Source organism: Lolium rigidum, chromosome 4 (genome assembly GCF_022539505.1).
Source record: "Lolium rigidum isolate FL_2022 chromosome 4, APGP_CSIRO_Lrig_0.1, whole genome shotgun sequence".
NCBI lineage: Eukaryota > Viridiplantae > Streptophyta > Magnoliopsida > Poales > Poaceae > Lolium > Lolium rigidum.
Genome location: NC_061511.1, coordinates 193,667,480 through 193,689,554, shown reverse-complemented (window position 1 = coordinate 193,689,554; position 22,075 = coordinate 193,667,480). Strand labels below are relative to the sequence as shown.

The window sequence follows — 22,075 nt, the reverse complement described above, 5'->3', positions numbered from 1 at the left end:
GCCGAACATGGCGTGAACGGATGTCCACACCGCGGCCGCCGTCTTGCAGCCAATCGGCCGGCACGAGATGGACGGCTCCATAGCTCCGAGAAGGAAGCCCAGAACCTTCTGGTCCTGAGTCCACCAGTGGTGGTAAGCGGGGTTGGAGACGGTCACCGCCTTGTCTCCCTCCCCCGTGGTGATCTCCGTCGCCGGCGTGGGCTTGGTCCCATCGAGATGCCCATGAAGATCGGCGCCGGAGAGGTTGGGCGATGAGGAGGCCCTTCCACAGCAGGAAGTTGCCATGGTCAAGACGAACAGGGACGGAGAGTGAGATCGCGGCAGGAGTTGAAGCCGTGGATGAAGAGGTGAGGGCGCCGATGTCCGTTGTCGTGAGAGCAGACGACGACATGGTGATGCCGCGAGGAGGGGCTCGCGGTGAGAGAGGAGCGGAGGCAAGCTCCGATCGGATCTACGGCCGCGCGTCGCGGAGAGAGGCTCGCGGCGGCGGCGGGCTCTGATACCAAGATTGAAAACGTGGTTTAGGGTTTTGCGTGGGGTGAACAGCCCTCACGTCTTTCCACTATATATAAGGATCAGTACATGTACAATACACGTATACATACAATTATACAAGAGGCTAGACTACTTAACACCTCCTTCACAGTTTATTAGGCGCGCGCGTACCCCTAGGTCATCAATTTAACCTATATAATTTAAATTAAATAATACAAAAATTATATCATTAGAAAATAGAACATCTGAACTTTCTAATGATGTAATTTTTATAACATATAACTAATGCTAACTTGATCAAATTTGCGACCTAGGGGTACGCGCGTGCCTTATAAACTGTGAGAGAGGGAGTATATAGTATCGATTGTAAAAAAAGATAAACATTTTAAGCAAGAAAACAAGTGCATTCCGTTTCAGAGTTTCGCCGACGTGCCAGGTAATCCAGCTTCCGGTAACAAAAGTTCAAAACTCGTGCATTCTCTTTTTGTTCTGGAAAAAATCGAAATGGATTTTCGCACCGTGTCCACACGGACCACGGAGGACAGGAAAGAACAAAGGACGGAATAAGGCATCGCGCAAGTCGGTACACGGTAACTTTCCATACGCAAAAACTCTCAACTTTCCATCTACAGAACGTTGCCCCAACGGCTAGTCGCCGTGCCCCAGTCCCCCCGCCGCCTCTTCCGAGCCGTCGGATCCCGTCTGACCCCATCCGGACCGTTGGCTCCCCCGATCTGCCGACCGTTGGAGCCGCCCGTTGCGGGATAAAGCTCCCGTCGCAGTCCCCGACACCAGCACCCCTCCCGTCCAATCCCACACCGCCGAGACCACGAAGCAGTAGTACCAGACAGGAATCAGAGAGGGACTTCGAGCTCGCCGGAGCAGCGCCTCGCCGGAACTTTGGGAGGAGGCGGTCCGGTCCAGCAAGTCCCCGAGATCAGCCCCATGGCGACCAGGCACCACCAGCACGCGGCTGCCGCTCCGCAGCCGGCCAACCGAGGTGAGCACCCCGGATCTCCCCTTCTTTCTTGGCCTTCCCGCCCGCCTCTTCTTGGCGGGGGTCGCTCGTTCTTTCTCGATGCGTTCTTGATTTGGTCCCGCGCATGCCTCTTCGCGGCGGGGATCGCTCGTTCTTTCTTGATGCGTTCTTGATTTGGTCCCGTCTGTGGGGAAGGATCTTGGGAGCCCGGCGGGGAATTCGATTGCCCGGATTCGAGGCCTTCCCGATCTGTTCGCAGTTCTTCTCTCGTTCGATTCTTGGGGAAAGTTTCGGGTTTGGGGTCATCTTGCGTTCGAGTTCCTTATCCGTTCGTCGGCTCGACTGTTCTTCGTACGACGAATCCGTGGCCAAGAACGAATCTTCAGTGTTCCCATGGCCGTCTGATGCCTAGTTCCCGATCTTTTTCCCTGCCTTTCTTGCCCGATTCGTGCGTCCAACAGTTCTTGCGATTGACAATCGTCTATTTGTTGCGATGGTCAGGTGCCGCCGTCCTGACAGGAAAGCAGAAGGCCGCCGCCGCCGCCGGCGGCCGACCTGAGGAAAGGAACGCTCGGAGGCGAGCGCTCGGTGATATCGGCAACCTCGTCCACGCCCAGGTCCAGCTGCCCGAGGGCATCAATCGCCCAATCACTAGGAGCTTCGGCGCCCAGCTCCTCAAGAAGGCCCAGGCCAACGGCGCTGGGCCGAGCAAGGTACAGACATAGACATATGAGCCCCCTTCCCCTCCTCCTCCTGCAATTCTTGCCTGTACGCTGTACCTTCTTCATAGCGCCTGACTGAATTCTTGGTGATTGTTGCTGTGATGGTTTGCAGAATGCCGAAGCTGCTCCTCCTGCACCAGCCCCGAAGCCGGCGGCGAGGAGGCCTGCCCTCAAGGCTGCCCCTCGTGCTGAGCAGGCCGCCAAGGCCGACCGAGAACAAGAAGCAGCCAGAGGCCGCTGCTGCCCACAAGCTCCCCAGGAAGAAGGTGGTGAACACGCTCACCGCCGTGATGTCCCACCGCTCCAAGGTGAGCTCGATCGATCCAACACGAACACCTCAGTTGTGCTGTACTGCTCCCTTTCACTGTATGAATGAATCCACTATTGTGACTGACTCACCGACCTCTGTTGTTGTCAATGGCAGGAAGCATGCGGCCTCAAGAGCAAGCCAAAGTCGCCCGTGGAAGACATCGACAAGCTCGACGGCGACAACGAGCTGGCCGTTGTCGACTACATCGAAGACATCTACTCTTACTACAAGAGTGCTCAGGTTACTACTACGATCTTCCTTCCCCTCCAGACAGCATGTAATGTTCTATTTACACCTGCAACTGTTCTGATTTCTGAACATTTGTTGGTGTTGCAGCACGAGTGCCGGCCGGTCGACTACATTGGGAGGCAGCCCGAGATCGACACCAACATGAGGGCCATCCTCGTGGACTGGCTCGTGGAAGTGGCGCATAAGTTCGAACTGATGCCGGAGAGCTTCTACCTCGCCATCTACATCATCGACAGGTTCCTCTCCATGCAGGCGGTGCCTCGGCGGGAGCTGCAGCTCGTCGGTGTCGCTGCGATGCTCATCGCCTGCAAGTACGAGGAGATCTGGGCGCCCGAGGTACGGCCGCCAAAGCCTTCTCAACTCCTTCCGTTTCGCTTAGCTCATGTGCTGCCTATGTCTCTGTCTGTCAACCAACTCTGAGAATCTGAAGTGTCCGTGGTCTGCTTGTGCAGGTCAATGATTTAATCTCAATCGCGGACAACGCCTACTCGCGGCAGCGGATTCTCGGCATGGAGAAGAGCATCCTGAACAGGATGTCCTGGAACCTCACCGTCCCCACGCCGTACGTCTTCCTGGTGCGGTTCGTCAAGGCCGCCGGGAGCGACAAGGAGCTGGAGCACATGGTGTTCTTCTTCGCCGAGATGGCGCTGATGGAGTACGGGCTGGTCTCGCTGTGCCCGTCCCTGTTGGCGGCCTCCGCCGTGTACGCTGCTCGGTGCACGCTGAAGAAGACTCCCCTCTGGACTGAAACACTCAAGCACCACACCGGCTTCAATGAGCTACAGCTGATGTAAGTCCTCGATTCTCTTCAGCTGGATGGATGTTCGAGCCTACCTGAATGAAAATTTTGTGAAACTCATATCTGTTGCTGGTTTCAGGGAGCCTACCAAGGTCCTCGTCGGCTCCCACGCCAGAGCTCCACAGAGCAAGCTGAGGGCCGTCTACAGGAAGTACGCCGGCGAGCAGTTTGCGCGTGTTTCCATGCAGCCTCCTGCAGTTGCTGCTCAGGGCCTCGCCTAGTTGGTTTAGTCATCTTAGGATTTGCTTGGCTTTCCAATCAAGAAGGCTTGGTTTACTTACACTTGCTGTGTTCACGTGAGTGGATGCTGGTCTGCTAATTGATACACCAGGGTGTAACAACTACTATTTATGTAGTACCATTTCTTTTACATATGTTTGTATCGAATTCAAAGTGTGTTTGATACACCAAGGTGTAACAGATACTAATACTATACGTATGTTTGAATAAAGTTCAAAGTATTATTTTACATGTGCCAGTTCCACTTCAGTAATGTATATTTGTCGGTTTTGCACATTTCCTGTTCCAAGTGTTTGCAAGTATCTCTGTCTGTTCCGGTACTTTGATAAATGTTGCTTGATTCCAAAAAGCAACCTTACTTGCAACTGTTACATTGACAGTGAGTGCTGACAGCCTTCAGGAAAAAAAATAAAGAGGTCCTGATTTGATCTTTTAAAATCTGCCACCAACTGAAGCAAGAATGCATATTACAAATCTGCCACCAACTTTCTTCCTTCCCCTTCCAACAGAAATTTTTCAGGTCATTTCAAATGCATCTCCAACATTCAGTTCCTGAATTGGTGAAACAACAATTGGTCACTGATCTGCTCGGTTACTGTTCCGCTCTACTCTTTCGGTACACCGGAGTAGTTCTCACTTGTAAAAATGATACCAAAGTATTCCCACATTTAGACAGGGACTGAAATTTCCACGGCCTTTCTTGGTGGTATTGGCCAATTCTCTGAATTTTTGTTGAACAAAATAATGAGCAACTGTTCTGAACAGAGTACTCTTTCTGAAACACAACAAGGGAGCTGCTGTAAAAGAAGCTTGCAGAGGAGAGAAGTTAAATACAGCACAGAGTGCACAAAACAAGGTATCACATCTTCTTGTACAAACTACACCAAAGAGATTACAGGATATAACCAATAAATGTAGATCTTCTATCACTAACAGAAAATTGAGTTCATTTGAAAATGTACCACTAGCTCTATACACCCAATAACATTCAAATACATTGTGCAGGCTACTAAGTTTATCTTAGAAATAAGATTCAATTTTCTGTGCAGGCTACTGCCTCTTTCAGCAGTGAGCCAGTTTGGGCTCTCATCCTCATGTCCTCGCCGTCATCACGATTCATGAGCCTATTCACAGCTTCAACAATTTCATGTCTTTAATAACACGGTCATCCCAGATCTGCTACTTGATGTTGACCCAATCTTCCACACATCGGTGATTAGCCGGCTATTGACTGGCTGATCAAAAGATATAGGCAGATTCAGCATGACCACCACGGAGTACAGTGCCTCGCGCACCGAGTTCATGCCGCAGCGGGTGAAGAACCTAGCAGCAGGAGGATGGCACCAAGATGCATGTCCTGCTGATGCGTCTTCTGTATCAGAATTTTTCTTTTTTTTGAGGAAAGTATCAGAGATTCTTTGCGTTGTACTTGTATCAAAGTTGCTGAAAAAATTGAGCACATCAACAGTTTTCACCAAAGGGATGATACATAGTTTCATTAATTTGTCAAGTGTGCAAGAGTGCTAGCATTACAGTACATCTAGGGATACGAAACATTTCTTTGGATTCATTCCAATACAAAAATTCCATGTTCAGAAACATCCACTGATATGGTCTGACCATACATGCTCCACAAATGAACTGCACCCACAAAGAGGAAGAAACGGCTTCAACATATATTGTTGCTGGTTCCATTGCCACACACAAAGTGGAAGGGCTGGTTGCAGGCTTGCAGCAATGGAGTTGCTCTAGCTCGCATCTGATCAACGGAACACTGACATTGGACGAGTAACTTGCCAGCATTTGCCACGCCACAAGTCCTTATACAGATCAAGGGCAAGTGCAGGTGCCTGGGTACAGTTCATAAATCATCTCACCATTCAAGCGTGCGCATCTGAGAGGAAGCTTACGATGCGTTGGTGCTGTACGCAGACCGGACTGCACCAGCTTGTTTGCTGATGGCTCGAACTGAAACATTCTGGATGGCTCTACAAACTGCTTGCAGGCATACCTTGAAGATGCTAAATACTCGAATCTATTCCGCATTACCCCTTTTGTGCCGAACAAAGTGCTTCAATAACCTCCTAACAACAAGGGCTCAAGGGTCACCTGTTACACTGTCTTCACATCTTTTCTTGTCCTTCAATTGCCAGACCGGTTACCACAGCTCGGGTGCTTGAGTCTGGCACCCTGTCATCCCACCTCATGGAAGCAGTTGATTCAGGAGATCATAACACCGCTTTTACATGCTCAAGGGACCAGGCTCTGTTTTAGTTTCTGTTTTCGACATGTTTTACACTGTCTTCGATCCAGTTCAATAAGCATTCTAGGATGAGTATGTCCTCTGATCAGTTGACATACAACTCTGATGAAGCCTGCTTTAGAAAAAAGCTGCTGCACTGCATGCCTTTAATGTGCGTGAACATCCACGGCGCAGCATTGGGACTGCAAAGCATACAAATCAATGATAAGACAGAAGACCAGAAGGTATAAACAGCAGCATATCACAGATTTAGAATTAGTGCTCCCATCTTTCTACTTACCATTTTAGAATGCATGGATCCAACCTTTTCAAAATGACCAGACGTACATAAAGAAATCAAAAAAATCGCGTGAAAATTACATGGGTTCTCATATGACTGCATATTCAATAACTTTTCACACATAATGCGAAAAAGGTAATGATCAAGGGGTTGCACCTTAGATGACAAGCAAAAGGTACAGTTGTAGTAGCTGTACTAGTTATCAATGCTGTCCACTCTGGCATTATTTCAGATTTTAAACTTTCTTTGGTAGCAAGGTGATACCTTAGATGGCCCTATGTGAATTATGAATAGAATCACAACTTGTCTATTCTTTTATTATTTGTTTCCTACTCCCAAGGCATTGAACTCTGGACCGGTATACACCCCCAAAATTTTCAAGAAGTATTACCCAAATTGCCAGATGAACCGGGGGTAGCCAAAATGCTCTGTTGTGACAGGTTTCTTTCAGACAAGTCCTTAGATCATACCTGGAAGCAGTTGCATGACCACGGCAGCAAGCTTCTCTATCACTGTTCAGCCCTAGATCAGCAAGACAAAGTTGGCTAGCACAGATAGCCCACCAAGTATAGAGGCCCGATGTTTGATTCCGTGAGAAAATCACACTTCCCCAACAGCTAACTACAAAACAAGATGAAGAGATCATGCAGCATTAAGTTATGGCTATAATAGCACATCCTCAGCAAAATATAAGGACAAAAATAGAAGTAGTACTGCTAGCTGGATAACATAGGATTTGATCAAGTTTTATCAACGGAAGCGAGATGTATGCATATTTGCTCCAAATGGTCTGCTTGTTTGTGTGTGCTGAATCCAAACCATTATATTAGGGGCCACTATGAGTTGTACAATGAAAAACACAGCATCGTGAATGTACAACCTTATGCACATTGAAGAGCAACAGGTAAGAACGCAAATGAAGAACAAGAAAGTCATGGTTCAGACTACACACGCAAGAACCTCAGCCTTTCTCTGGATTTCTTGTGGAAGAAAGCACTACCGGTTGAATAGATGATTTTGACATTACAATCGAATTATGATATTGCATATCTGTTTGTTATCAACTAGAGATGTCTCCTTATCTAAAAACTTACAGATACATCACTTAGAAGTCACAAGTATAATGTTTGGCAAAAGGTTATCTGTTTTCAAATCAGCAAAAATATAAAAGCTTTGTATTGCTGATGGATCAAACCTTAGCGGAATTGAACCATGCTGCGGGATTACATTCACGTTTCAGTGTTCCGAAAGAACCGTTTATTGCAACCTCAGGATTCAACTCCTCTGGCAATTCAAGGTCACGGAGTTCAAGATGCGCATTTGCTTTCCCCTTAGATAAACACTTGCCATTAGTTAATCCAGAAACATTACATGCGCTGTTTTCCTTCTCTGCATAGTTACAAAGTTTTGAGCATTATTATAGGTGCAACTGTGCAAGAACAGAAGGAATAAATGCAGGATGCAGATTAAAAATGCATAGCATTTAAGCGCAAAATATGGCTGAAGGAGTAGGATAAGACAACCAACCAGGTTTTGCAATTGTTGTTCCATCCAATCTTTTGGTTAGCAAGGATGACCCAGGAAACAACATCAAATTAACGTTACGAAGTTGTTTCTTCTCATCATCCTCGATAAGTTTGAAACCAAATCCTGAGATCCATGTATTAACCAACTCTGGGATGGCAGAAAGGACCAACATCTCCACATGGAACGATCTCAGCATCTGTAATAAAAGTAAATGAAATTCACATGGTCGAATCTGGACAACAGAAGTAATTTTTAAGAAAGATCATATCATAAAATCTATAGTGCGGTTGAAATCCTAGTGAATAGAGTTATTGTACTACCTCTGTCCACAAAAGGACGTCTTAGATTTGTCTAAATTCGGATGTATATATACACTAGACATCCTTTTGTGGACAGAGGGAATAGTACACGATCATGAGAATTACATAATTTGCAACAGAACTTGTATCTGATTCCGAAACTCCAGTATACCTACCTTTTCAATGATATCCAGCAATCTTCGGCACATCCCTTGACGGCGATAATCCACACAAGTAGCGATGAAAGGCAGCTCGGCTGCTTTGGTCCCATGTAACCTGCAGAAAATAGTAAAGGGAAATTCCGTAAACATGGTAGCAAATGAGGGAAACAACCCTTACAATATATGATAGTCGATTGCCAACTAATTTTCCAACACACCACTTTCATCTACATAGAAATTCTGCTAAGTTCAGCCGAAAATTAGAAGAAAAAATTTGTTGTGTAGAAAATTAATCTATGCTCATGCATGCCCCGAACCAGTTGGAATTGCAAGAATTACACAGCATGGAGAGATTTTCCGAAATCCCTGAATTACCAGGTCAGGTTTGCATGCTAGAAATTCCATTATGAAAAGTTTGCACTACCAGACGTACAAACTGCATAAGAACTGTGGATAACTGGTCAGCCTCTAGGCACCCATTGAAGGGTCCATATGTTAGCCATTGACTGGACAGTGTGTTGCTTACACATGCATAGTCGCTCTTAAATATAAGTTGTAAAGCAACTATGGCAGCAGCCAATGGCTAAGCACAAACATATTTCAGAAAGAAAAGAATGTGTTCTGCCTAGAGATTGCTTGATCAACCAAGTACTTACCTGATAGATGCTACGCATAGAATCTCATCACCTTTCTCCAGGATTACAGTGTAGAATCCCTGATAATCTAAGCGCGCGAAGTTTGATCTGATGAAATGTGCTCCATGTTAGTAAGTGTCAAAATGGTTTGGTAAAATGTTGTGGCAAGTACTCTAGCATACTCTGTGAGAAATAATTAGTCCTAATATATACAACTAGAAATTAGCTATTAGCATTGAACCAAATATCTTATCAATGGATCTAAGGTATCAGCGCCGATCCAAATTACCAGTACAATAAGAAACTTAAGTTATAATCATATAAGTTGATACAAAAATGTATATAATAGCTTGCTGTTAGAATTCACCAAAACTCCCAAGACCCAAAAAAAAATGCAGTTCCAATAGAGGGTCAGGGTATGGTACACAAATTTCCACAGTAATATGAAGAAATCAACTGTACTTATACGTATTTCAAAGCACTGTCTGAACTGGTTATTAATAGAGGAAACATAGTCTTCAGAAGGAGATGTTTGAGATGCTTAGTCTTTAAGTGGAGATACATAAAAAATTCAATTTAGGAAATATGTGGTGGCTAACTTTTTTTTTGGCCTTGGCAGACTTCACTTACCACAAAAGATCAATAGAGTACATTTACAATATACACCTTGCTCGTCCATATGGTGCAAAAAAGATAATGAAGTATAGCACAAATATTGTCTAAGAAAAATCCATGGTGCAAAGGATAATGAGTAAAGTAAATAGGAAACTTGCCCCTTATTGTACAAGACATGTGGTATCATGTCTACACCAGTTCTAGGATCCACCATGCGAATGAAACATTCCTCCAATAAAGTAAGAGCCACCGCCAATTTTGTATTACATTCTGTCATATGGGCAATCTTCCGGGAAGAGTGTAGCCTCCGTCCATCACTACAGCACTTCAATATGCTCCATGAAAGCTCATTGTCAATAATATTCTCTATCCCAACATGACTATGTAGTCCAACAAATATCTGTTAGCAACAATTGCAGAGAAAGGCTTTCAGAAAAAGGAAATGAAGGGTAAGCCAACATTTCCAGCTTGTGTAACAACAGTTTGCATGGAGTAGCAATCAGTTTGATCCTCCTCGATCATATTAATGACATCTGACATATTACAAGCATGGAAAATAAGCAACCAAAGATTTCCTACTGTCAGTCAGTCCCCAAGATGTACTAGTGTCTGAAGAATGCCGAGCCAGAAAACAAACCATAATTTCCACAAGTGTGATAAATAACAAGACTTGTACTACTCAGCATCTTGTGCAAAAAAATAAAATAAAATATTACCTCCTTACAGTATCTCCCACAAAACCATGTGTCAGATCCTTGACCATCACAGGGCAGCATCTCGTGCTTAATGCATGTGTCATGGTCTGCCAGTAATAGACGAGAATATCAAGTTAAAGTTTAGGGTAAACATTACACGATAAAATTCACCCACTATGCATTATGATTTATGAATACTGGATAAGTTATATGAGATGAATGATGACTAAGAGACCTCAGCTTCAGCTAAGGCTACGGAAAACTTAAGCCCTAACAAACAAAGTGCAGTTAGAGGGAGTCTAATCGGAGGCCTAAGCCCCTTTTATACTGAGAAAATTAAAATATGAATCCTTAATAAAGTAGCTTCTGTGAGAGAATTAAACTCTGAGAATTTCTATGGACTTACAGAATATCCAGCAAGCTAATTAGTGCGGAAGTACTTATCCAATTTAAAGATAAATACAGGATTTGAAGAAAAGTACTAATTAAGTATCGCATCCTAAATATTTACTTTAAATGATAGCAGAAAATAACGCAAATAACAAGGCAAACGAGGAGGGATTGTAATTGATACATGCATACTGAGAAAGTGAGAGCATGGATCCAATTTAAAGATAAATACAAGAGTATGAAGAACAGTACGACCCAATTAAGTACTACATCCCTAAATATTTACTTTAAATGATATGTGTCTAGATTCATCCAAATCAGCGACAACCTAATATGGAACAGAGGAAGTAGCAGAAGTAGTGCAAATGACAAGGCAGGTGAGGAAGAGTCGTAATCATTACATGCATCTCCACACTGCAGACATTTTAAGATATCTGAGGACGAAACCTCCTTTTCACTAACTGGATTTCCACAATTCCGGCATGTGCATTTATGGCAGTACCAACTGCCTTCAGGAAGCTCCTACATATGTAAAAAGAAAGAAAATAATTTATGAACCAAACTTCATCAATATAAGTAGTAGATTCAAAGTTCCAACACAAACATTTTATGGAACAAAACAGTGCAACAATGGATGGCAACATCTATATTGGAAATTAGAAACACATCTGCAATGGATAAACAGTCAATGTCAGTGTAGAGAAGCTTGGTACCTGGGTAGACAAGCAAGCTTCATGATATGTTGATGGGCAATTGTCACAGCAAAGTAATTCACCGCCATCTCCACAGAAACCACATGTATCGTCATTTTCATCCATCGCCTCGACTTTCTTTCCACTTGCATCACTTCTCCTGATTATCAATTCAGAAGACCAGGCCTCTACCTGGCATAGAGTATATGACTTGCCAGACTGCAGAAAGAGGCCTAATGAGGACATAGGCATACAACAACCAGCATGAGCCTTGAAGTCTGATACAGATAAGGTTTTTGAGCAACATTTGCAAAGAATGCCTTCCCAGGTGACCTGGCCATCCTTAATAACTTCATTGCTCTCCAGATTCCGGTACTGAACAACATCTTTTACTGTCAGAAAGCCAGTTGCAATCAACCAGCAGAGCACAGTTTTCCGTGTCAAACTTATTCTCTTCCCACCCAGTAGGTTTGTCCCTCCTTTTCCAGATGTTCGAGCAAGCAGTTTAGTACTTCGCTTCTGGCTCTTAGGCTTTTTGTACTTTGCACCTTGAAAAAATGAGCTTGCAGCATATTTGTGGTAGGAGGCAACATCCCTGTTTTTTACAATAGCTGCGATCAGAAGGTCGTCGTCATTGATACGCAACTCACAGGGCCTCTTCTTGCCATATTTATCACAACCTTCATGTTTCCTTTTAGCAGTGGCCATCTTGCAGATTTGTGCCTCGCGAGATAAATCAGTTTTCAGGAAAGCAGCATTAGATTCACGGGATAACTCAGCAGGAACAGAATTGCAGTTTGAAACCTTATGTGAGTCCTTTGGAGGAATTCCAAGAGATGATTCCTTCAACGATGGCAACTCCTTGTGGACCATTTCTATAGGGACGATCTCATTGGTGCTCGATTCTCTTGCAATTGAATCAGGTTTTAAGATTGTATGCTCCGTAGATTCTTCAACAGTACACTCACCTCTTAACGTACTCATCTGCTTGCTCTCTGAAGGCAACTTCTTGTGGACCATTTCTATAGGGACCATCTCATTGGCACTCGACTCCCTTGCATTTGAATCAGATTTTGAGACTGTATGCTCCATAGGTTCTTTAACAGTACCCTCACCTCTTAAAATGCTCTGCTTGCTCTCAGAAGGTGACTTCATGTGGACCATTTCTATAAGAACAGTTTCATTGGCACCTGACTCCCTTGCACTAGAATCAGGTCCTGAGATTATATGCTCCCTAGGTTCTTTAACAGTACACTCACCTCTTAACACACTCATCTGCTTGGCCTCTGAAGGTAACTTCTTGTGGACCATTTCTATAGTGATGGTTTCATTGGCACCTGACTCCTTCGCATTGGAATCAGGTTCTGAGATTGAATGCTCCTTAGGTTCTTTTACTGTACCCTCACCTCGTAACATACTCATTTGCTTGCTCTCTATAGGCCACAACATGCCAGGTTTGTTGCTTTGGCTGTTTCCATTTAGCTTTGCTGATCTGGGTTCAGCTTTCAAATACTTTTTCAATGTGCCAACAGATGAACAAATACCATGTTTTTCTGAGAGGTTAATGTTTTCTGGATTAGAAAAGTCAAGAATGGCTACATTGCTCTGTTGGTTAAATACATTCTCCATAGTATGCTGCACAAAGCTTTGATAATACAGCTCATCGAATCCATTTGCATCAATATCAGGTATCATTTTGGGCTTCTTCCTTGCTTTTTTCACTGAATCATTGATAAGTGCTGCTCCGGAGCAGAATTGCCGGGTTTCTGTGCTTACATAAATATGATTCTCCTTTCCGTCACTTGCCCCGCTATTCTGGCCCTGTGTGCAGCCATTTTGTAGGTTGATATCTCTGTTATGGCCACCTTCGAAGTCATGACAGCTGGGCACAGCCTGACTCCTGCTGCAGCTCTCACTTGCTTGTTTTCTGCAATCAGCTTCTGTGATCGCAGGAGTACATTTCCGCATACTTTTACTGGCTTTCTGTGTACTTTTACTGGCTTTCTGCGTACTTTTGCTCTCTGAAGACATATTCCTGTTGTCATCGAGGACTAATGTTGAACTATCAACAGCTCTGACAGTTTTACATTTTTGCAGAGCAAAAATTTTCCTACCGATGAACACGACAGCAATGAAAGGATCCAAAAGCTCCCACCGTTGAAGAAGTGTAAGTGCGTTGTGTTGGTTCACAAGTATCTTCTGGATATACTCCATTGTATCTATGAGGTCCTTCCAGAACATATCAACATCTGACCACTCCATGGGATACTTCCCCCGTTCCGAGCCCACAGAGGATTCATATAATTTGTTACCGCAGAACTTCCAAGCCTGAGTTAGTGAGCTAAGGACCACTTCCCTGTGTGGTGCTGTGAAATAGGATGACATCTTAGCCCTGTCATTCCTTTTTCGCGGGCTGATGGTCCAGCCAGCATCCTTGAAAAGGCAATGTGCATGCGCCTCTAACAGATTGGGGAGATCCCTGCTTGATGTCTTCTTAGAACCAACAGCAGGTGGGATGGACTGTAGACTGCTGCATTGAGGGACATCACCATCATCAAGTGAACTAATATTTGCATCCGGTGTGCCCTTTTCACAGAGGTGCTCAAGTTCAGCAAGCTGCCCAGAGCCAATGCGGTCATGGGACAGGAGTGGTGCCACTGCCACTGCAGTATCATAGGTTGACTTGCTGAAGAGCGGGTACCCTTCTCCGGCTCCTCTCTCAGATAAAACTGTCCCGCTAGATGTATACAGGGCTTGACTAGCATCGACCATCTGTCCTTTGTCATAACTCAAGCACGAGGCAGCGTCGCTCGGGAACGGCTGCTGATCGTGTAGCCACTGGTACAGAAACGGGTCGGAAAGAGAGGCGGTGCTCTGGAACTGCGAGAAATCCGCTAGCGCGTCGATGTAGGACGGCATGGGATCGTCGACACCGCTGGTGCTGCTGCTGCCACCGAACCCGACCGCATCGCAGATCCCGGCAACTCTGTCCTCAGCTGCTGCTTGCATGTGGTTTCTCATGAGCGCTGCGCCGTATACTTGCTGCCGGTTGGAGTTCTCGACCACGTCGGCTGCACATCCCAAGAAACCCTGCAGCACAGTATCCAGCTCGAGAGCCAGTTCATCGATTGCATTTGGCTGGCTGCGACAATGTGCATGCTCCTGGACACCAATGTCCACTTTGTCTTCCATACGACCGTCGTTTTGCCCGGATTGGAAATGTGTGTGCCCCTCGACACCAAGATCCACTCTGACATCCATGAGCCCGTTTGGCTCAACGGGGCAATGTGATTGTGCATCCACATCAAGACCACGCGCCCAGCCAGCACCAATGCGCTCGCCGCAGAACCGTGGAGGCGCATCGGCGAAAACTTGAGCCTGAGGCGCGGCAGCAGCAGGTTGCTGAGGAGCAAAGTGGGCGCCGGGAAGCAGCGACGTCTCGGCCACCTTGAACCGCCCCCCTCCTGCAGGCTCCATGGGCGGCGGGCAGCAGTGGCCGGCGGCTCCCCTGGAGCTGGAGAAGACGTCCCTGAAGGCCTGGAGCTCCAGGAGCGAGCCGTCGAAGCCGCCGCCGCCGTCCTCCTCCATCCGGGCGGCGACGTCCTCCCCGAAGATGAACCGGACGGCGTCGTCCTCCCTGAACCCTAGCGCCTCCTCCCCGGGCATCTGGCAAGAAGCGTGCAGTGAGGCGAATCTGAGGCGGGGGGAAACCCGGGCGAGGGGAATGCCGGGGAGCAGGCGAGCAGCGGTACCTGGAATGCCGGAATTTGCCGGCGAATCGAGCGGGGACGGGAGGTGGCGGCGCCCCGGCTGTAGCGGAATGAGCAGGGGCGAATCGACCTTGGCCTGCTGCCGCGGCGGGACGAGACGAGATCCGAGCCCGGCGGCTGCCTAGGAGTTCGGGCGGGCGGACGGGCGCTCGGTCCGGCGGCGGGAGAGGGGAGGGAGGGCTCGCCGGGGCTTGGTCGTCAGTGGCAAGGTATCACAGTGGCCGAACACTGCGTCAAGGTGCTTAATTCAGTAGTATCTGTGACCAGTGAATTAAATAGTCTGTAGACGAATTTGCTGATTAGCAACAAAATAAATGCCTTACATGATCAGATACGCACCTGAATCCATATGATCATTGTTTCCAGTTTTCCACACTTTGGCCTCTATTCGTCATCGGTCAGTGTCTCATCTCAGTAAGAGTGAGCTGCGTGAGAAAATTTATATATATAGCCACCACATGATGGGACAGAGATTTGGTGCACATAGGCACTAGTGATCTCATTTTTATATAAAAAATCAAAAATCATATTTTTGAGTCTCAAAAAAATCTTAAAAAATCCATATTTAGTTTACGATGTATCCCACAAACGTGTAAAAAGCAATTTCAAATACTTCATACTTTGAGCTACATGTAGATCTGAGTAGTCATTTTTTAATTTCCAAAACATATCAGATTTTGTTATTTTTGTTTAGCACAAAATAAAAAGAATCTTGGATTGAGATTTTGCATAATTATGAGATGTAACATTGACAATCTTCAGAATTATTTTCATATTTTTTAACAACTTGTAAAAATATTTTTTATTTTTTAAAAAATAGCAAGACCACGAGAGCTCGAGAGCCAAAATCACTTTCCGCCACATGATGTTCCTTATGGTATAGTCTATCGTCTTCTTCGCTCCCTTTATGGCCTTAAGCAAGATTTCTACCGTGGTTTGTGCGCTTCACCTCTGTGGTGAACGTTGCTGGTTTTTTGCCCAATGAGTATGATCTATCATTGTTTGTCCACGTTTTTACTCATGATGCCGAGTACATTGCCTTGTTAAGGCACGTCTAAGTGAGAAGTTTTGTAATGTATGGCCTTGTTTTTCATTGCTACTTTCTTGGGATTGAGATTTCTTCTATATCGGATGGCTTCTTTATTTCGCAAAAAAAAATCCATAATATTCTTGCTCATGCTGCTCTTAGTTATGAGCACACTATTGAGACTCCTACGAGGCTCAATGTTCACCTCCGTGTCTCTGATGGTGATCGCGTGTCTGAATTAATGTGTTATCATCATTTTATAGAAGGCATGTCTATCTAGCTATTACTCGTCTTGATATCTTCTATTATGAACATATTTTGAGTTAGTTTTATTTGTGCTTCCACTTGGGTTCACTATTATCATCTTACTTGTGTTCTACGATGTCTTCATGGCATGCTACCTCATCATATCTTCTTTCCGGGTTCCAACTCGTTACAATTCTAGGCTAGTGATTTTTCATATCGTCATTCCCTTCAGTGACAGTTTCCTATTCGAGTGCAGAGGTTGAATTGCAATAGGTCTCTCTTGACGGAACATGTGATTTGGTTATGATTGTTCACTTGAGAAGTTTGGTGTTTCATGTCCCATCAATATTGTGAGTGACCCTGGGAAGGATAAACTCACCAAGCATATTGATGTTGATGTTTTTTTTGTACACGTTGGTGTGCAAGATAAGTTTATTGCTTTAAATTGCAGATGGTGGATCTCTTCACGAAGATCCAAACTAGCAAGGAACATGAATTTTATCTTCTTCAAACTTAATGTTGTGGATTCACCATGAGTTTGAGGGGTGTTAAAGTTATATCCATTTCGTCTTGAAAAGGATGCCACGGATTTGTCTTAGGGTTAGGGTTAGGCTTAGGCTTAGGCTAGATACACGCATGTATTTAGACAAACATGCAACATTTTTCCGGACGGAGGGACTAAGACATTTTGAAATGAACTCGGACTTTCTATTGAAAAGAGGAAAAGATTAAAAGAGCAATCCCATTGGTGGCAGATTTGTAATACGTCTAGAAAATTTGCAGCTATTGGCTACATGTACTCATGGTGTAATTTGTTTCAATTGGTCAGATTTTAAATGATCAAATCAGTTTTTCCCTCCATGGCCCGCTCTTTGTTTCTTCTGCAGTCTAAGGGTGTATAACAACTTCTTCTCATTGTCCAGAATAATTGCAGGTGCATTATTGTTTTGTTCAATAACTTCAGAGAATGACCAATACCACCCAAGAAATTCCAGTCCCTGCATAACTGTGGGAGCATTTCAGTATCATTTTGACAAACAAATACAATGAGAGAAAACGAGTAGTGACAAGTACAAGAACAAACAGAATTGACCAAGAAAGGCCATGGAACCCAGCAGTCATGACGATATACATTTAATGACATGACCTGAGAAACACTTGTAAAAGAGTATCATTAATTCTTGTTGTTACACCCTGGTGTATCCAAAGAGTTGAGTAAAACAGTAACTGAGAAAGACATGTACAAGAATAGCAGTTGGTACACCATGGTGTATCAGTTAGCAGAGTAAAGCAAACGGAGCTTTCTTGATTCGAAGCCAAGCTAGGCGATTGCGGGATTGTGCAGAGCCACACAACCAAAAGGCTCACTGCAGTACTTCTTGTAAACGGTCTTCAGCTTGGACTGAGGGGCGGCAGCGTGCGAGGCGATGAGGACCTTGGCGGGCTCCCTGGAACCAGCAGACATAAACATAATTTCCATGAATTCCAGCTCAACTAAGTGAAGAAGAAGAGCATTAGCTCTGATTGAGGAGTGAAGGACTTCTTACATCAGCTGTAGCTCACTGAATCCGGTGTGGTGCTTGAGTGTTTCAGTCCAGAGGGGGCTCTTCTTCAGCGTGCACCGAGCAGCGTACACGGCAGAGGCCGACACCAGGGACGGGCACAGGGAGACCAGCCCGTACTCCATCAGCACCATCTCGGCGAAGAAGAACACCATGTGCTCCAGCTCCTTGTCGCTCCCGGCGGCCTTGATGAACCGCACCAGGAAGACGTACGGTGTGGGGACGGTGAGGTTCCATGACATCCTGTTCAGGATGCACTTCTCCATACCGAGGATCTGCTGCTGCGAGTACGCGTTGTCTGAGATGAAAATGAAATCATTGACCTGCAAATCACACACAATCAGATGAGCTCTTGGGTTCAGAGTTTCAGAGTTCGTTCAAAGACAGAGCAGCCAGCAGCCATACCTGCGGCGCCCATATTTCCTCGTACTTGCAGGCGATGAGCATCGCTGAGACCCCGACGAGCTGCAGCTCCCGTCGAGGCACTGCCTGCAGGGAGAGGAACCTGTCTATTATGTAGATTGTGAGGTAGAAGCTCTCTGGCATCAGCTCAAACTTATGGGCAACTTCCACGAGCCAGTCCACGAGGATCGCCCTCATCTTGGGGTTGATCTCGGGCTGGCTTCCCATGTAATCGACCGGCCGGCTCTCGTGCTGCAACACATCACAACACATATTAGCGAGCAGTTTCAGAACAGTTGCTGAGGTGAGTTGAACAGACATGTTGTCTGAAGAGGAAGGGAGATTCGTAGTAACCTGAGCAATCTTGTAGTAAGTGTAGATATCGTCGATGTAGTCCACAACGGCCAGCTCGTTGTCGCCGTCGAGTTTGTCGATGTCTTGCACGAGCTCCTTTGGCCTGCGATTGAAGCCACATGCTTCCTGGCATTGACAAGAGGATGCAAGCAGAGGTCAGCCACAACACTGGATTCATTCATACAGCGAAAAGGAGCAATACAGCAGAGAGGTGTTGGATCGATCAGGTCACTAGCTCACCTTGGAGCGGTGGGAGAGTACCGAAGTAAGCGTGTTCACCACCTTCTTTCTGCGAAGCTTGTGGATGGGGCTGGCGGCGGCGCCCTCTGACGGCTTCCTGTTTTCGTCGGAGCCAGCGTAGATTGCCTTGGTGGCCTCCTCAGGACGAGGGACAGGCTTGAGAACCTTCTTGGCCACCGGCTTCAGGGCGGCAGGAGGGGCAGGCACTATGGCATTCTGCAAACCATGACACCAATTTCGAATCAACCATCAAGAAATTGCAGTTGAAATTTAAATTTCTATTTGAATATTGCTAAATTTTCTGTTCATCAGAAAGATAGAGATCAATTCTACTTTTTGTACAACCTACTGGGAGAATCTATAACACACTAAATGCTCAATCTGTTATTTAACACACTGAATCTATAACACCAACAATATTCATCCTACAGATTTTATTATGAATTGCAGGATGGTTATCAATTTATCATCCCTTACAATTGACACAGAAGTATGGTAACCTAGGATTTACCTTACCTCAACAATCTGAATATTTGTTAAAGAACTTGACACTTGATAGTATTAGTCATACAAAATGAAAAAAATTCCACAAACTACCATCTCATTTCTAAGAACAAATTACATCAAAAGAAAACAATAGTGTTTAGCTTCTAAGAACAAGCTACATCAAAAGTAAACCGGAATTTCTATGTTGTATCTTTTGTATGGCAAAGTTAAGCATGCTCATAGTTGTTTGAAATCATAGTATAGGTCCCTGAAATTCACTTTGCTGCTTTGGAACAAACTCACACCATTTGGCAGTCACCTGGGACAAGCAGGAAGTACTAACTAGATTTTTTTGCGAGTATAGCAAAATGAGGGGACTAAAGAATAAATGGCACCTACATATGTCTGTCAGAAGCTAAAGACATGTGTTCTTGTACCAGGCTAACAAGCAAGATTCTTTAACGGTAGGAAAGATGGATAAGCATCCAGACATTAATGAACTGCTTATGGTCTTGAAGAGTAAATTACGTGCACACTTGAGAATATTGTGAACAAGATACGCAAGAACTGTAGGCTGCAGGTGCGGCGGCGAAAAGGGCGCGTGACCGTACCTTGTTCGTCACAGCGCAATCGGTCTGCGCCTTCCTCAGGAGCTGGGCGCCGAAGCTCCGTGTGATCCGGCGGTTGATCCCCTCCGGCAGCTCTATCTTCCTGTTACAAACAAACGAACAGCGAACAAGATTGGATTCAGGAATCAGACATGGAACTTGGGAGAAAGAAACAGGACGAGCGCTGATTTCTTGTCTTACACGTCCAGGACATGGGCGTGGACAAGGTTGCCGATATCTCCGAGCGCTCGCCGCCGAGGGTTTCCTGCCTCAGGTCGGCCGGCGGCGGCGGCGGCCTTCTGCCTTCCTGTCGGGACTGCGGCACCTGACGAATCGGGCAGGAAGGGGAGGGGAAAATATCAGAAACTGGTATTAGAGTGCCACGGGACCATCAGAAGTCCGTTCTTGGCGAAGGATTCGTGTGGGGAAGAGCCAGCGAGCACGCCAAGAACTCGAGCCGAACAAGACGGGCTGCCTCAAAAAACACAATCTTTCTCCAAGAATCACAAGAGAGAAGAAGAGCGAACAAATTCCCCACTACCAGGCTCCCAAGATCCTTCCCCGCCGCCGCGGGACGAAATCAAGAACGCGCCCAGAACGAGCGATCCCCACCACGAAGACGCGGCCGGAAAAAAGGGGAAGAAACTCCAAGAAGCAGGACCAAGTTAATCAAGAACGCGCCCAGAACGAGCGATCGCTCCAAGAAGCAGGACCAAATCAAGAACGCGCCCGGAGACGAGCGATCCCCAGCCAGCGCGAAGACGCGCGCAGCAGGAAAGGGGGAAGAAACTCCAAGAAGCAGGACCAAATCAAGAACTTGCCCAGAAAACGCAATCCCCACAAAGGCGCGCGCGGCGCGGCTAGAAACGCGCAAGATGGGAAAGAATCGGGCTCGCTCACCTTGGTTCGCCGGCTGCTGAGCGGCAGCCGCGTGCTGGTGACGCCTCGTCGCCATGGGCTTCTTCTTCTGCGGGGACTTGCTCCGCCACCTCTCCCCAAAGGAAGGTTCGGGGAGGCGCTGCTCCGGCGAGATGTTTAAGAAAGGCGAAGGAAGAAGCGAGCGGGGCTCTCCGATTCCTCTCTGCTACTGCTACTTCTTGGTCCCTCTCGGTGGTGGGGGGATTGAGAATTGCGGGGGACTGGACTGGATGAGAGGAGAGACGAGGTTGGGAGGGCCGAGTTTATGTCCGAGGCAACGGAGGCAATCGGACGGCAGAGATCGAGGCGGCGGGCGGGACTAGGGCACGGGAACTAGCCGTTTGGGTTTAGACACCGAGATTTTTTATTTTTTTGCTAATCAGAGAACTTTATAGATTAATCGATAATTCACTCCGAGGTGTATCAACAACAAACCATGGTTTATAATTCATTCATAGGCATCTCCTCATATCACCACTAGTTTGCTTTGCACACAAATGGACAGCAAATAAAATGAAATAGCTTTCCTAAAATCCCTAATCTCCTAGAATATTGACATCAATTCCGACTGATTTTCACCTTCAGCATTGCACCGAGAGTTTTCGTTTGTGGAACGTTACCGTATATCTGACTTGCATCCACTCAACATCTTTCCCTTGTTTTTGGAGCCACACAGACCCCCTCCGTCTCGGTTCATACGACTTGCGCGTGTTTTTAGGTCGTAAATTTAACCATGATAATGCAAGATACATATTACACAACATATATCAATAGAAATGTTAGATGTTTTACTTTCTAATGGTATAGTTTTGTGTTGTATAATTGATATTACGTTGACCAAATTGATAACCTAGGATATAGCTAGAGAGTTTTCGTCGTCCACTGCCATGCTAGTGGTTAACGACATCTTTAGTGGATTGCTATCTCCGCCTAATCGCCGTCCACCTCCAAACTCATCAAAACGAAAAATACGTCATTGAAAGGTCGACGTGCAAGTACTGCAATGTGACTTTCTCTACTCCTTCCTAAAATTTTGACATAAATGACCACCTACCCAAAGAAATTATCAAAAAGGACCACCTATGAACGGAATTTCCAGAAAAGATCACAT

General features: G+C 45.9%; 2 protein-coding genes and 1 pseudogene across 2 annotated transcripts; 1 reads left to right on the top strand and 2 right to left on the bottom strand.

The window, feature by feature from the left end:
- The first annotated feature begins 1,440 nt into the window (after positions 1–1,440).
- Positions 1,441–3,775, top strand: LOC124649192 (annotated as a pseudogene).
- A 1,496-nt stretch (positions 3,776–5,271) lies between these two features.
- Positions 5,272–15,113, bottom strand: LOC124706753 (increased DNA methylation 1-like). Its single transcript, XM_047238422.1, has 10 exons — positions 11,373–15,113; positions 11,061–11,181; positions 10,291–10,376; positions 9,733–9,974; positions 8,981–9,067; positions 8,340–8,439; positions 7,865–8,060; positions 7,533–7,726; positions 6,808–6,958; positions 5,272–6,239 (listed from the first exon to the last, which is right to left on the bottom strand). The coding sequence occupies exons 1-9, from the start codon at positions 15,015–15,017 to the stop codon at positions 6,938–6,940; spliced, it is 4,692 nt and encodes a 1,563-aa protein (XP_047094378.1). The 5' UTR covers positions 15,018–15,113; the 3' UTR covers positions 5,272–6,239; positions 6,808–6,937.
- A 2,350-nt stretch (positions 15,114–17,463) lies between these two features.
- LOC124647974 (cyclin-B1-5-like) lies at positions 17,464–21,001 on the bottom strand. Its single transcript, XM_047187812.1, has 8 exons — positions 20,947–21,001; positions 20,248–20,371; positions 20,050–20,149; positions 18,953–19,168; positions 18,713–18,838; positions 18,362–18,610; positions 17,942–18,279; positions 17,464–17,842 (listed from the first exon to the last, which is right to left on the bottom strand). The coding sequence occupies exons 1-8, from the start codon at positions 20,999–21,001 to the stop codon at positions 17,716–17,718; spliced, it is 1,335 nt and encodes a 444-aa protein (XP_047043768.1). The 3' UTR covers positions 17,464–17,715.
- Between the last annotated feature and the right edge of the window lie 1,074 nt (positions 21,002–22,075).

Excerpts from the sequence above, each read along its gene's own strand:
- LOC124706753 (XM_047238422.1), bottom strand. The coding sequence starts at position 15,017 with ATGCCCGGGGAGGAGGCGCTAGGGTTCAGGGAGGACGACGCCGTCCGG. Across the intron at positions 10,377-11,060 it reads TCTGCAGTGTGGAGATGCAT|ACCATGACACATGCATTAAG; the intron begins GTAATGATTACG and ends TATTACTGGCAG. Across the intron at positions 8,061-8,339 it reads TGCTGGATATCATTGAAAAG|ATGCTGAGATCGTTCCATGT; the intron begins GTAGGTATACTG and ends CTTTTATTACAG.
- LOC124647974 (XM_047187812.1), bottom strand. The coding sequence starts at position 21,001 with ATGGCGACGAGGCGTCACCAGCACGCGGCTGCCGCTCAGCAGCCGGCG. Across the intron at positions 19,169-20,049 it reads ATTGCGCTGTGACGAACAAG|AATGCCATAGTGCCTGCCCC; the intron begins GTACGGTCACGC and ends CATGGTTTGCAG. Across the intron at positions 17,843-17,941 it reads TTCAGTGAGCTACAGCTGAT|GGAGCCCGCCAAGGTCCTCA; the intron begins GTAAGAAGTCCT and ends TGCTGGTTCCAG.